Source organism: Ascaphus truei, chromosome 6, assembly GCF_040206685.1.
Source record: "Ascaphus truei isolate aAscTru1 chromosome 6, aAscTru1.hap1, whole genome shotgun sequence".
Classification (NCBI taxonomy): Eukaryota; Metazoa; Chordata; class Amphibia; order Anura; family Ascaphidae; genus Ascaphus; species Ascaphus truei.
The window spans coordinates 57,368,786-57,385,344 of NC_134488.1; the positions used below are offsets into that span (position 1 = coordinate 57,368,786).

The 16,559-nt window shown below is 42.7% G+C and overlaps 1 protein-coding gene across 1 annotated transcript in view; it reads right to left on the bottom strand.

The window, feature by feature from the left end:
- Positions 1–16,559, bottom strand: part of VSIG10L2 (V-set and immunoglobulin domain containing 10 like 2) — a 97,963-nt gene that overhangs the window by 12,817 nt on the left and 68,587 nt on the right. The window contains exons 10-12 of the mRNA XM_075606608.1: positions 1,741–1,863; positions 1,193–1,217; positions 572–714 (exon numbers count right to left, since the gene is read on the bottom strand). Coding sequence (XP_075462723.1) covers positions 572–714; positions 1,193–1,217; positions 1,741–1,863 — 291 coding nt within the window. The remainder of the gene's footprint in view (positions 1–571; positions 715–1,192; positions 1,218–1,740; positions 1,864–16,559) is intronic.

The following is a 16,559-nucleotide window of genomic DNA, read 5'->3' on the forward strand; positions in this document are numbered from 1 at the left end:
GTATAGGTGTGCCGTACTTGACATATGCATATATATTTAGTATTGCTTTGGCAAAATAAGATATCTAGAGATTACATGTAACATGCTCTGAACAATTTCTGCACACGTGTTTTAAAACATTGTAAATCAATGTTTTTTACATGAAGGTGAGCAAGTGAAAACACAATTCATTCCAGTTCTAGCAATCTCTGACCAAGGTTAAATTTTCTTCCATTAATCTCTTTTCTGTTGCTCTGCATACACATGTCACGCATTGAAATTTACCATATTACATGGTCCTTCAATACAGAAGGTTTTGCCTATGAGAGTCACAAGAAGTTAAAATTATATTCTGTTTGGTCTATTAGCACGTTTGATGCACACCTACTGTACATTACTTCCTTGGCGATAGTGTCATATTTGGTTTTGATAACTCAGTTTGATTGGGCTCTAGCACCCCATCTTCATCGAGTGTAGGAGTCCAAGAATATTAATGTAGGTGCTGGGTCATTTTAGCATTATCCAATAATTTAACTGACCATTAGACATATTAGATTAATGCTATAATATCAATAAAGTATATATATATTACCGGCAGTGATGTCTGTGGATGGTATATCTGATATCCCGGCTGTTGGGTTTAGAATTTCCATATTGTCAGCCCCCTCTTCCAAATCTGCTGCAGTTTCAGCATCTTCAGGAGTTCTGATGTTTTCACGAGTTTCAGCTGGGGCTCTGTGCATGTGGGATCACATTTTGTAAAAGCATGAAATAGATACGAGCAAATAAATCGGCACTCCAGTAGGAAGTGCTTAAAGTGTTAAGTTTATTCCATCAATGATGGAGTTCTAGTAATCGTATTGGTCCTTGGAATTCATTGTAGGTTATGACATTATAATTTAATCTATAAAGAAACGTAATGTTTATATCTAGGGCAAAGGTTCCCAAATACAGTTCTCAAGGACCATTACCTGCAGATTTTAAGGCTATCCTCTCATTAGCTGAGGTGGCCCAAACATAGTGCTTTTTTAACACTACTGCAGCATTGGCAATGAACATTATATGATCATGTTAAATGTCTGCATTATAATATTCTAACAATAATCCCCAGGGATGATGGGGTTACTTTTTATTTAAATATACAATGCATAGATATTTTAAACTTTACATTTAATATAGAAATAGCGAGATCAGAGTATATTGTTTTACTTACGGTCTGAAGAACATGTCATGGAGCCCTATGAATTGAAAGAAAGACAGATATGTTAGGTCTGTTAGGCAATGGGCAATGTCACAAATTGGTTCTTTGTGAAAGAGTTTCCAGTAATGGCCATATGGCAGAATCCCTGATTACTGTTACATAAAACATCTGGGTGAAGACCTTTTATATGAACGTGTTGATCCCAACTTCTAAAAAGCACCAGGGATACAAAAGATAATAACTGAAATGACTAAATGGACACATACAAACTCTAATAGAAAGGGAACAGACATGGCTTTATTGGTGGCAAATGCAGTGGTTTAAATTGTACTTATTTGCTACCAGTTTTTACAAAGAATGACTGTATAAAAGGCTAATTTGCCCACCTGGAATGCCTATATTTTGACACATTCTGTCAAACCAGATGTCCTATAACATTTATAATTAATCGTTTTCCAAGTGTTTCCCCATGCTTATCCCATGTATTTTTAGTTAAAGGCTATCTGCTGTATAATCCTATGTGCTACTGTCACTGGGGTTCAGTAGAGCACAATACTCACTTGGGTTATTCTCACGGTTCCTGACAATGTATTGAAACACCAGAAGGCTGGCAACAGCTGCCACTAACATGCCAGCTATGGCAGCCCCTATCACAGCCGGGTAGGCATTAAATGGAGGATCAGCTACAAGAAATAAGAAATAAATACATATAATAAAAGATCATTAAATAGCTTTCCAAATTTAAAGCCAAAAGCCTAACTGTGAAATGCATACTGTATGTATAAAGTATTCATGCGTGTGTGTGTATATATATATATATATATATATATATATATATGTATATACACACACATATACACTTAGTTAAGTTAAGGATGGGTTAAAAAAAAGTGACAAAAATCCTGCACAGTAAAGCATACAGCAAATGGAAATATTAAGTATGCTAATTTGCACGTCTTAGACAGGTCTATATATATATATATATATACATATACACACACACACATACATATATACACACACACATATATATATATATATATATATATATATATATATATATATATATATATATGTGTGTGTGTGTGTATATATGTATGTGTGTGTGTGTATATATATATATACACACACACATAAATATATATATAAACATTATATATATATATATATATATATATATATATATATATATATATATATATATATATATATTTATAGCCCCTGGCGCATGGTTAGGATAATAATAATAAAAACCTGGATCAATTAATAAGAAGATTAAATGAGAAAAAATAAGAGATAACTCAATTTCTCCACAAGTTAATAAAAAGTGTTATAGGTTGTTAATTATAACCTGAGGTGTATAATCACTAACCATATACAGGCGTGGGGCTCCTGCTCTTCTCTCTCTGTCGTTACCGAACCCTTCCTATTCCTCCCTCTCTTGCTTTTCCCTCCTTTGAGGCTCACACTGTCCAGATTTTCTCTCCTCTCCCTGTTCATGTGGCGGTCATCTATCGCCCACCTACCTCTACTCATCCCCCTTCTGCCTTTCTCTCTCACTTTGAATCCTGGCTCTCTTTCTTCCTCTCCTCAGACTCCCCTATTCTTCTCCTTGGGGACTTCAATTGCCACATTGATGACCCCTCTCTCCCTTGGGCTTCCCGCTTTCTTTCTCTAAGCTCTTCTTTTGGCCTTCAACAGTGGACTGCAGCCAGCACCCACAAGGATGGCCACTACTTAGACCTGGTTTTCACTAAGAACTTCTTTCTCTCCGATTTCTCCATTTCCCCTTTTCCTCTCTCTGACCATCATCTCATTCTCTCTATCTCGCTTCTCCCCTTCTCCACCTCCATCTACACCCCGGTTCTGCAGAAACCTGCGCTCTATTCACTTACCTGACTTTGAGTCCACTTTACGCTCCTCCCTCTCCTCTCTAAGCTCTGCTACAGACCCCGACAACCTGGTCAGGAACTACAACTCTGTCTTGTCATCCTCTCTTGATCTACATGCCCCACTTTCTCTCTGCCGCACTCGCCCTTCTAACCCTAGACCTTGGCTAAATTCCCACACACGCATGCTGCGTTCCTCCACTCGTTCCTCTGAACGCCTCTGGAGGAAGTCTCACACTCTCGCAGACTTCCTTCACTACAAATTTATGCTATCCTGTTTCAACTCTGCCCTCTCGCTAGCTAAACAAGCCTACTTTTCTGCACTAATCAACATGCACAAGTCTAACCCACGCCGACTGTTCTCCGCTCAGGACTTTGCTGACTATTTTAAGGAAAAGGTGGAATCCATACGTCAGAACATCCCCTCTGTTTCTTCTTCCCATCCTACACGTCTTCCTAACTCTCCTCCTGCCTTCCTTGACTCTTTTTCCACTGTCTCAGAGGAGGATGTGTCGCTGTTGATCGCCTCTTCTCCCTCTACCACTTGCCCTCTTGACCCCATTCCCTCCCATCTCCTAAAACCTCTTGCTCCTACTATAATCACACACATTTTTAACTCCTCCCTCTGCTCTGGAACCTTTCCATCCTCCTTCAAACATGCAACAGTCATACCATTACTCAAAAACAGCAAGCTTGACCCTACCTGTCTTTCTAACTATCGACCTGTCTCCCTCCTGCCTTTTGCCTCTAAACTCTTTGAACGTCTTGTATTCTCTCGCTTGCTCCATTTTCTCAACACCTATTCTCTCCTAGACCCTCTACAATCTGGCTTCTGCACTGCTCACTCCACGGAAACAGCCCTCACTAAAATAACTGACGACCTCCATGCTGCCAAAGACAGAGGTCACTACACTCTGCTCATATTACTCGACCTCTCTGCAGCATTTGATACTGTGGATCACCCTCTTCTCCTTCACATTCTCCATACTCTTGGTATTCGGAACAAAGCTCTATCCTGGATCTCATCCTACCTCTCCCATCGTACTTTCAGTGTCTCTTCTGCTAACACCACCTCCTCCTCCTCTATTGTTCTCTCTGTGGGGGTACCCCAGGGCTCTGTCCTGGGACCTCTTCTCTTTTCTCTGTACACACTCTCTCTAGGTGACCTAATAACATCTGTTAGGTTTAAATATCACCTCTATGCTGACGACACACAAATATACTTTTCAAAACCCGACCTTACACCTGCTATACAGACCAAAGTTTCTGAATGTCTCTCTGCTATATCATCCTGGATGGCCCTCCGTCGCCTTAAACTCAACATGGCTAAAACAGAGCTCCTCATAATTCCTCCCAAACCTGGCCCTACTACCTCCTTCCACATTACTGTTGGAACTACGATCATTCACCCAGTAGCCCAAGCACGCTGCCTAGGGGTCACACTCGACTCCTCTCTCACATTCGCCCCTCACATTCAAAACATTTATAAAACTTGTCGCTTTTTCCTCCGCAATATAACAAAGATACGCCCTTTTCCTCTGTTGCTCGACTGCTAAAACTCTGACTCAGGCCCTCATTCTCTCCCGTCTTGATTACTGTAACCTCCTGCTGTCCGGCCTTCCTGCCTCTCACCTGTCTCCCCTACAATCTATCCTAAATGCTGCTGCCAGAATCACTATACTCTTTCCTAGATCTGTCTCAGCATCTCCCCTCCTGAAATCCCTCTCCTGGCATCCAATCAAATCCCGCATCTCACACTCCATTCTTCTCCTCACTTTTAAAGCTTTACACTCTTCTGCCCCTCCTTACATCTCAGCCCTAATTTCTCGCTATGCACCATCCCGACTCTTGCGTTCTGCTCAAGGATGTCTTCTTTCTACCCCCTTTTTATCTAAAGCCCTCTCCCGCCTTAAACCTTTTTCACTGACTGCCCCACACCTCTGGAATGCCCTTCCCCTCAGTACTCGACTAGCACCCTCTCTATCCACCTTTAAGACTCACCTTAAGACACACTTGCTTAAAGAAGCATACGAATAGCACTGTGAACATTCTGAACACATGATACATAAAGCTTGGCCCCCTGCAGACGCACTTACCAGAACTCCCTCCTACTGTCTCTGTACGTTCTCCCTACCTACCAATTAGATTGTAAGCTCCTCGGGGCAGGGACTCCTCTTCCTTAATGTTATGTTTATGTCTAAAGCACTTATTCCCATGATCTGTTATTTATATTATCTGTTATTTATTCAATTACCACATGTATTACTACTGTGAAGCGCTATGTACATTAATGGCGCTATATAAATAAAGACATACAATACAATACAATACACTGAGAGATGATTAGACAGATGTGAATAAAATACAATGTCTCTATAACAAATTAGTTGGAGAGTTCAAACGTGAGAGCTAATGGAAGATGCAGGGAGTCAATAATAGCAGACAGTCACTCCGGGGGTGTAAGTGGGTTACTGTGGTTAATGGGACCTTCACGCTGCCCCTCCGTGTATACCGCCAGTTCAATTAGGCATGCAGTGCCCAGGCTTCCAGCCCAGTTGTCCTCTCCCCCCACAACCACCACCACAAACCTCCATAGACTCCGCGTGGTTATCCAGGATTACGATCTCCCAGATAGTCTCAGCTTTATTCCTCCAAACCTCCTTCCACTCGCTTACTCGTGCAAATGCTCCGTCACTTCCCACGTTGTTTGCTGCAACACTTTCAGCCCGGTCACATCCCCAGGTACTGAGCAGACCTCCCGTCGCCTAACCGCAATCTGTGCGTGGGTTTCCAATCACCTACTGGTGTGTAAGCCTCTCGCTCGTTGTTCTGCTCCGGTTTGCTTCCCCAAACATGCGCAGTGACAGGTGCGCAAGCTCTCAATATGCGCTATGTTGCGCTGCAGGTCTGCACAGAGCTCTCGATTTGACCCAATCAACTGCCTATCTTGATATGCATTGGCTCGTATGAAGGGTAAAAAAAATAGCAAACTCCAGTCAGTCAATGTATCAAAAAGCTGTATTATTGTATATGGACATACAATAAAGGACACATAGAGTGTAGGTAACAATCTATTATCCTACGCGTTTCGTCCTTCGCCAGGACTTCTTCAGGGGTATATATACCACACCCTGCAGAAAGGTACCACTGGGGGACTGAAATGTCATTTTTTGTGTCTATTTCAATACAAAGAACTTGTGATAAACTTACCCTTCTCCCCCCCCCCCTGGCTGCAGGAGGTTGTACATGGGTAGATAATGTATTTTAGTCTGAAACAGAGGTCCAACCCTCTCCCGGTAGGATTAGAGTCAAGTACCTGTGATCTCAGGGTCTTTTCTGTGCAGGTTCAGGCCAAGGCGGTAAGGGAGTTGACGGTAGTGGTGCTGGCGCAGGTGCAGGAACACAGAAATAGGACGCCAGGATCTCTTTTGCAACTTAAAATGTTTATTGAATAGGCAAGCACATAAATCTCACTGCTGTATCACAGACACTATCTGAGTATAGTTACTCTTATAGGTCACCGTACATCAGTATCAATGTAAAGGGTTTCCATTTGTACAAATCTCCTTAGGGCATTTTTTATATTAGACCCTTCCCAGTGAATACTTAGCTTCTAATCCCACCTCAATTCCACACCTAGCAAGGAGTTGGGTCCCCCAACCTCCTCTGTAAGAGCCGTCTCCTTTTGGTGCCCTAGTCCCTATCCCCTGTATCCAGAATACTCCTACTTGCTTACTAGGGCAGGTCTTGTACTCTTCTCTGGCCCTAGACTGTTCATCCCTGGAGTTTGAGACTCAAGGCAGTCTACACATTCCCTGGTCACACACCCATAGGTGAGGGATTAATCGGCACTTCCATCGCGGTACACCTGCACATGCGCAGAAGCAGAGTAGCGGCACCCATCTTGCAAGGGACTCCGCAGGGGAACTACACTCCCCAGAGTGCTATAGGATATATGGTCAGGAGGCGCAGCACACCCAATAGGGCTCCCCGGATGGGCAGATTGATACAATTGGCGTGCTTGGACAACGAGGGTTAGTTCGAGCCAGGACACAGAAGGGCAAGGTAGTGTCTGGGTGCCAGTGGCCCCCAAACTAGGCCCAGATTGCCCCTTAGGTCCCAGATAGACCCCAACAATGTTAAGCTTTTGGCTGCTACAGGGAAAGACCCCCAGATAGAGACATTTCCCCAGTAGCCTTAGAGTGAGAGGCATCAGCGACAGGATGCCGCGCGGTGACTCGCGGCCTGTTGTCTGGGACCAGACAACTCACGATATAGATTCTTAAAGGTGAGACCCTCCAACGGGAGTTAACCCCATGCAAAGGCGGATGCCTTTGCTGAACAACGACGTCGCTGGATCAGACGGATCCCTGGTGTTAAACAGGGTACCCAGGTACTGGAGTGCCCTTGGAGGTAAAAGTGCACCAACAGTCATCAGGGGTAGCACTACTCCCACCACTTTTGGGTGGGCCCTGACATTGGGGATAGTTCATTAGGGATATTGGTGCCAGGCACCCCATGTACTTTGGGGACACTCACTTGGTGTATTGGGGTTGTGTGTGTTATATACTCTGGGGTGCAGGTTGCATATTCTATGTAAAACCCATTATTATAGACCCGTGTGTGTGATCACTATAGGTATTGGTTCCTGTGAGGGGCTTATCCCACTACACTGGGATCCCTCGCAGGTGGAGGCAATCACCCCAGGCTCCCTGTGGCAGAGGCTCAGGCCTTCTGGTAGCCAAACAGGTACCGGCAGTACTGGTAGTCCCTTTAGTGATGTGGAAAGGGTGCTAAATAAACATGTACAACCTACCCCCTGATGGGGGGGGGATAGGGGTGTTACATTTGGTGCCCAATGTGGGGCGTGGGAGTGGATACTGTCCGCGTGGCTTGGAGTGGTATTGCCAGCGTGAGGTGCAGGAGTGATTTCTCAAATTTGGGGTTCAGGTTTGGATCTTTTGGGACCTCGCAACGGATAGTATGCAACTGTGTTGAACTGTGGCACTCAGGACTGTGATTTTACAAGCATGGTGGAGAGAAAATGGTCGGCGGCGGTTCCCGCCAAAACCGGGACGACTGCGTGTTTGTTGTGCAAAATGCAGAGTCTACTGTTGCGAATCTGCTGTGGTGTGGCGCGAAAGCCATGACCGTGCCCTTTCTGTGCTGCCTGAGACTCCTGGTTCCACCAGGGGGAGGAGAATGTGAGGACATCATGATCACGGGTGTGACGGCGTACGCAGTGTCAGCACTCAAGAGGGAGGGGCCTATGATAAAGGAACAAGTCTGACCTGCGATCAGTGCCAGATGTTGCTTGTCCAGGACAGGAGTCTGGTACCAATTCGGTGCCTAGAGACTCAACCTGCCTGGAGGGTTTTTACAGTAGACCATCAATGAAGCTGACTTGCCACCGTTGGTGTGTCCGTTGTGCGTCCAGCCTAATGTGGTTACTGCAGAGAACATTACCTTAGAAGCACTGTTTCCGGGGCTTCGAGAGCCAAATATGGTTCTGCCTGAACATAGTGCTGTTTCGTCTGAAAGACTAATGGACTCACCTGTCTCCACATCGGCTGGTGTGAGAGGCACTGAGTCCTTTTCCCTACTGGAGATGGAGCAAAACCACTACTTGGAGCGATCTCTACAGGTTCCCCGACCAAGAGGCCTCTGCAGCTGTGGAGGACCCATGCGGAGCATCGGTGCTGTTTTCTTCTGGGCAGGACAGCGGTGTGGGTGCAATGGCTATCCTACACCTGATGAATCATCCATCCGCCCAGTTCCAGAGTTTCCACTCAGCGTTCAGGATCCCGACCTTGGTGGCGAGCCCAGCGGAGACATTCTCATCTGCTGCACCGACCGGCCCTACATTTTCCACTGCGACTCCTCCGGTGTATACACACACACGCACACGCACACTTTAAGTTATGGTGGGTGAAAAAGCCCACAACAAGAAACCTCCACCAATTCCCATGCTGTGCTTTTAAAGCTGTGTTAACATCAAGCATTAGCTTATATGGGCTCCATATAACAATGGATTTTCAGACAAAAGGTGACACATTGTGTGCTCATTTGCATGTCATTTCCCAGAATCCCTTGCATACAGTGGAAGCACTGTATGCTGGGGATATTTTCCTTTTCAGAGAAAAATGCTAAGTATAAGATTTTAAAATTAGTACCTTGATTTCATTTGGATATTTAGAAAATGAATGAAAATTTAGGGCAGCTTTGAGACTGGTGTATTATGAAATAATGTTACATTCTGTACATGGGATCCAGTAACTTTTTACCGATTTCTACTACTATGCTTTTCTATATTTGAGCAGCATTGTAAGTTGCGGGGCTGCTCTTCTCATCTCAAATCCATTAATATGAAGCACACATATTACTAATGAGTACTTCTGTCTACTACACACATAATATTTGAATAAGGTAAAATCTACAGAGCATTACCATCCCTAAAATCCTGCTTTTTCCCTGTTCACTTTAGTTCACTAAGCTACAATTCTAACTAAATAAAGAGTTTTTCCATAGCAGGAATTCCAGTATTCATGTTTGAATGGGTTATAGGAGACTAGGGACAGGTGTTGGAATAAAAAGTTGTAATGATTGAAATTGATGATCTCCTTGGCAGCGAAAGGGTTAATATTTTAGTTCTGCTTTCTGTACATGGTAAAAACATTACAATGATGAAATCTAATAGCAACAATTAGGGCTGCATTCAAATGCTTCGGCTATTATGCATTAAAGTTTCATCATGCCAATCGGGCACTACCACATGGAAACTCTAATTTAGATCAGTGGGAGTTCCATGCAATAGTACCCAATTGAAAATTTCACAGTTTAATGAATAACCTTTATTACATTTATTTGTAAGGGTGTGTAGAACATGCCATGCTGTTAAAACAACAGGCATACTACCTTATTATTCCATCATGTTATCTATCCTATACCAATTAGACCCAAAAGTACAGTATTCCAAAATACTTAATAAAACATGTGTACTGTAAGATGAGGGTGTGAGCCAGAGACTCAAGAAGCCTTATCTCCACTCACAAATCTTTTCATGCAGAAAACAGCAGCAACAACATCAGACAAAAGTAGAAAACAAAACCATGCAGACAGACCATGCAGAAAAGTGAAAACTCACTTTGAAATATAGACAAGTAGAGAGAATGAATGTAGAAGTCTTGCAGAGTCTTTCTGGTCAGGCTTATGCTTCTGATAAAACATATAGCGGATTCCCATTGGCCTGACATTGCCTAAACACCTAGATTAGTCCATATAGAAAGTATCTGCTTGACTCAAGCTTACACTTGCTGACAGTCTACTGTATATACAGTAGAGTCACAGATGCTGCATCATGAGCATAATTATGATTCAACATGTAACCTGTTGGAAGAAAAGTGATTTCTTCCCCCGATGAAACGTTGAGAATATATCTTTATACCATCCTAACTTAGATCTGTCAGACGTTTCAACCAAATCGGTGCAATTTTCATCTTGAAATTATTGTTTTGTTCTTTGAAGTGATAAAAAAAAAAAAGTAAATGGCACATGTCATCGACCGGATTCTGGATACAAAATATTAAATGTATTATTCTGCAACTTGAATTTCCTTTACAGACAATTTGCTTGAACCGTTACAGTGAAATTAAATATTTCAAATGAAAATAAATTGGTAACAAACAACACTGTACAACAACAGCCTGTAGCTTTACTTTGACATCTAGGTATCAGTAATAATGTTTAACTACTCAATAGGCTTTTGATTGTTTTTTCACAATATTCACAATGTCAGATCTTATCTTGCATGAAAAGGGAAATGGATGGAAGGGAAGAAAGCATAATTATGCCACTGTATCAAGCAATAGTAAGACCACACCTTGAATATGGAGTATAGTTTGGGGCATAACTCCATAAAATAGACATTACACGTGGAGATTTTACCAGGAACAAAGGAAAGGGTTCTTTAAAGTAAGGGCAGTTAAAATGTGGAATTCCTTAGTGTGATGGAGCGGCCTTGTAGGTATGTCAGAAAGTAGCTCACACACCACTTCCTTGCAACGAAAGTCCTTTATTTCCCTTAACAGGGAAAGCAGGTTGCAGTATACTTGTAACGAACATAAAATAAAGCATTTAAAGTAAGTTTCATAGGACTGCAAAATAACATAACTGTCCTTACTCTCAGGTACACAAAAGGGAGTTCAGGTTCTACTCAGCCAGACGCTCTGAAACCTGTTCCCTCACAGATTGAGAGCACATTGAGAGACAGCAGGCCCTATAAACTTCCACTTTCTAATCAGCTAACTGACCTACAAGCTAGGGTGTAGTTTTTCGGGTCTGCTAAAGTGAGAGAGTTTTTAACCTCTTATACAGTCCCTCACAATGACCCATGAAGATTGTGATGGCAGATTAAGTAGATATTTAAAAAAAAAGGTTGGGCATCTTTATAGAAAGGAAAGGTATATACCAAATAAGTAAACATGGGAAGGATGTTGATCCAGTGAGAAATCCGATTGCCATTATTGGAGTCAGGAAGGAATTTATTTTTGGATAATGTTTCACTGGGGTTTTTTGTTTGCCTTCCTCTGGATCAATATATTGTATATACAGGTAAACCCCGTTATAACGCGGTCCTCGGGGTCCACCCCGAGACCACTGCGATAGTAACGGGGTCGTGCAAAAACAAAATGGCCGCCGCATCGGCGCATCATCATCCTCCCCCCCGCAGCACCCTTCACCCCGCGGGGCAGGAGATGGGAGCGGGGATGTCCCTCCGGTTCCCGCTTCCCCCTGTCACCGCGTGACAGCCCGCGGGGCAGGAGATGGGAGCAGGGATGTCCCTTGGGTTCCCGCTTACCTCTGATCCCCCCACATGCCCGGTGCTCCCGTTGCCTGCATGGAGGAGGTAGCGGGGGGTTTATTCTCCCCACCGCTGTCCCCGGCGCTCCCGCTGCCTGCGCGGGAGAAGGGGGGGAGGTGGTGGTGGTCCTGGTCGCGGCCTTTCCTCTGTTCCGACCCCCCCCCCCATCTGTCTAGAGTGAGAGAATGTGTGTGTGTATGTAAATATGGGAGAGAAACTGTGTGTGTGTATATGGGTGTGTGTGTGTGTGTGTATGTGGGTGTGTGTGTGTGTGTGTGTGTATATGGGTGTGTGTATATGGGTGTGTGTGTGTATGGATGTGTGTGTGTGTGGGTGTGAGTGAGAGTGTGTGCAGTGAGCAGTGAGCAGTGTGTGCAGTGAGAGTGTGTGCAGTGAACAGTGTGTGCACTGTGCAGTGAGAGTGTGTGCAGTGAGCAGTGTGTGCATTGAGCAGTGTGTGCAGTGTGCACGTTGCAGTGTGTGCAGTGAGAGTGTGTGCAGTGAGCCGTGTGTGCAGTGAGCCGTGTGTGCAGTGAGAGTGTGTGCAGTGTGCACTGTGCAGTGTGTGCACTGTGCAGTGTGTGCACTGTGCAGTGTGTGCACTGTGCAGTGTGTGCAGTTCGAGAGTGTGCACTGTGCAGTGTGTGCACTGTGCAGTGTGTGCATTGAGCAGTGTGTGCAGTGTGCAGTGTGTGCAGTGACCAGTGTGAGCAATGTGTGCAGTGTGTGCAGTGAGCAGTGTGTGCAGTGAGAGTGTGTGCAGTGACCAGTGTGAGCAGTGTGCAGTGTGTGCAGTGAGCAGTGTGTGCAGTGAGAGTGTGTGCAGTGTGTGCAGTGACCAGTGTGAGCAGTGTGTGCAGTGTGCAGTGAGTAGTGTGTGCAGTGAGCAGTGTGTGCAGTGAGAGTGTGTGTAGTGTGCAGTGAGCAGTGTGTGCAGTGACCAGTGTGAGCAGTGTGCTGTGTCTGCAGTGAGCAGTGTGTGCAGTGAGAGTGTGTGCAGTGTGTGCAGTGAGTGTGTGCAGTGAGCAGTGTGTGCATTGAGCAGTGTGTGCAGTGAGCAGTGTGTGCAGTGAGCAGTGTGTGCAGTGAGCAGTGTGTGCAGTGTGTGCAGTGTGCAAAAAAAACGTTTTTTTTAAAACGGGAGCTACGTGAAAAACGCGTTATAACCGATTTCGCGGTATAATGGGGCGCGCTATAACGGGGTTTACCTGTATTGGGAATATTGTATATACTGTCGTCTAAATTTAATAGCACAAAAACAATGTGTGAATAGGGTATTCACATGAAGTCCCTCAGAGATGCACTCAGTGTATATCAGTAGTCAATTATTTACATATATATATATATATATAGCAAATGGAAATATACTGCATGCTCATTTGTATATATATATATATATATATATATATATATATATATATATATATACTGTATGTAAAGCATTTCGTTAGCCACAGAACGGTATCATCTATTTATTTTTTGATTATTGAAGCTCGGCTAACACGGTACTGATACCTCTACATATATATATATATATATATATATATATATATATATATATATATACATATATATATATATATATACATATATATACATATATATATATATATATACATATATATATATATATATATATATATATATATATATATATATATATATATATATATATATATATATATATATAGCAAATGGAAATATACTTCATGCTCATTTGTATGTCTTAGGCAGGTCTGCAACCCCGCCTTTCACCATTATCACCCAGCACACAGCACTTCCACTGCAGCAAGGGATTCTGGGGAATGACATGCAAATGAGCACACAGTGCCACTTTTTGCTTCAAAAACCATTTTTAACATGGTTCCCTATAGGCTTAAGCTTGCTGCATGGTCACAGCTTTGAGCACAGCCAGGGTTAAGGTGCATACCCAGAAAACCCACCCACAGACAGCTGTTTCAACATTTATGGGTCTCATCAGTGTGGGGTTGGTAAACTGGGTATGCAGAGAAGCTAAAGGATGGGGTTTACCATACTGAGTTAAGTTATGGTGAGTAAAAAAAGTGACAAAAACCCTCCACAGCAAAGCAAATATGCAAATGTAAATACAACTGTATGCTCATCTGCATGTCTTAGGCAGGTCTGCAACCCCGCTTTTCACCATTATCACCCAGCACACAGCACTTCCACTGCAGCAAGGGATTCACACAGTGAATAAATGGTTAAAAATCTCCACAAGTGAGACGACTGCATATATTGGTACATGAAGAAACCATATATCAGCACGATGGCTAGTAACCAGATCAAGGGTTAATCCAGGGATGGGTACTGTATATCCAAGGATAATATAAGATACAAATCCTTTGCTACCAATATTAGTTGTGTATTGGAACAACATTTCCTAATACACTAGAATGTATATCGGTGAATACAAAATGGTTATATGCATACTGTATATCATGCACTGAGAGGGTATCACAATATACATCACCAAAATATGTATATAAAGACACCAAAATGTTCTTCCATAGGATACATATGTAGACAATTACAGAAAAACAAGAAATGCCACAACTAGGTACTGTATCTCTGTATGATCAAACCAAGAAATGCCACAACTAGGTACTGTATCTCAGTATGATCAAACCAAGAAATGCCACAACTAGTTACTGTATCTCAGTATGATCAGTGGGTTACCGTCTCAAAGTAAGTGGTATGGCATATGATAATAAAATAACTATGCTCCTAGTAATATTAGCATGGTTGACTCAATACTAGTAGACTAATGCAGAGATGATCGTAGCAAACACTGCTATACAACCGTAACTCGTCGTTCACTTCAGGGTTCGGCCGTCTCACTCAGACTCTACCGTTGTGACGTCACTAAAAACCCGATGCACGTTTCACGTTACGAGGCACATTTCTTCTGGGGAGGAGGACTCACACATACAATTGTTAGATCACTTGATATACCTCAGCTAGTAGGTGTGGCTATACAAGTGGTCAAATCACAGGTAAGACCTGAAATGAGTATAAAATCCCGGCGATCACAGACATCAACTGGTAAGTATTTAGTCCCATGATAGAAAAAGGAAATATAATAACTTGTAACTGCAGTCAATGAAGCAGTACAGTATATATAGCCAGTTAATAAAGAAAATAATGATGTAACTGATTTCAAGTGTAGGGAGGGAAAGGGGGAGGAAGGGAAGGGAATGTATATACCACAGGCCACATTGGTATTAACTGTGTTAATGTGTAGGAGTGGAATATGCTATTTGGTCCACCTCTGTAGTCAAAATGGACTCACTAGTAGATTACTTAAGACTGTATACCTGGATCCCCATAAATAACCCTAAAATATAGTGAATCATAGTGAATCAGCAATAAACTCCAAGATGACTGAGGGATAAATGTGCAGTGATAAATGTGAAGGTGTATACACACATACACATGTACATACAGTATACGCCCATTGTTATACACATGTATGTACACCTAATTGTAGTGGCTGTAAGGATGACTATTAACAATAGTGCAGAAAGGTGTGCACAATTATATAAAGTTTTACATGTAAAAATATATGACAACAACAATTAGTGTATAACAAAGGAATAATGTGATAAATAGTGTACAAACATATATAATATACAGTAAAAATGTCAGCTCGTGAATGTAATTGTTGTATATACATAATATCCTGGTAATCTCATGTAATTACTTGGTATCTACAGGAAAGAAAATAAACTGTAAAGAGAAACCCCCGCTACTGCTGTAATATAATATGGGATAGATATGTGTAGGTGCTTGTGGGGCAGAATTAAATGATAAACTAGAGAGAAAGAACCCCAATGAAGCACTCTTACACTGTGTTGAGATGATTAATTGAAGTTAAAACTAGATTTTATTAGGAACATGATAAAATAATGGGATTTAAAATAGGATTAAACTAAATAACAATACGCTGAAAATCCCTAAGGGATACTGTAATTCTTGGGTTGGTAAGTATTATCAGTGTTGCGTGAATACACCAGCCCCAAGGGTCCTTATAGTGAGGAAGTCTTGGGGAAAGCTAATTGAGGGATTAAATGCAATCCTTATCTGTAGTGTCAAAGTATACTAGTGGTGCAAGTGGTTCAATAGTGTTGAGATGACACTGTACGTAGGCTGGTAAACGCATACAGCCTTTGTGCTAGCAGATGAGTGTCATATCAATCTTAGTAAGATAATGCATCTGTGTACCTCAGGGGTTAAATAAACAATCGATGTTGTCCTGTAGAGTAGCACCAACGATGACAAGCTCTAGGTCTTGGTATACACAGGTGAAGAAAATTCTTAACCCTATAGGTGCTCAGTAGAAAGTTGCGGGTGGTGCTGTAAGCCTTAAAGAGATAGTCACATTGAAATCATACCACACGGCTGTATAGAAACAGCATGAATATATAACCTGATGTCTCTCCCAGCGGCTGGTTCAGAAAGAGCTCCAAAGCGCCGAGATAGAAAGACTCACGGTTGATGAATGTGTGGTGTGGAGGATGAAATGATGATGATCCTCTGTGCCTTCAATCCGTTAGCAGCGTACCCCGAAGTGATGGTCCTGGCATCCGTAAGGAGCGTGGATGTATCCGCC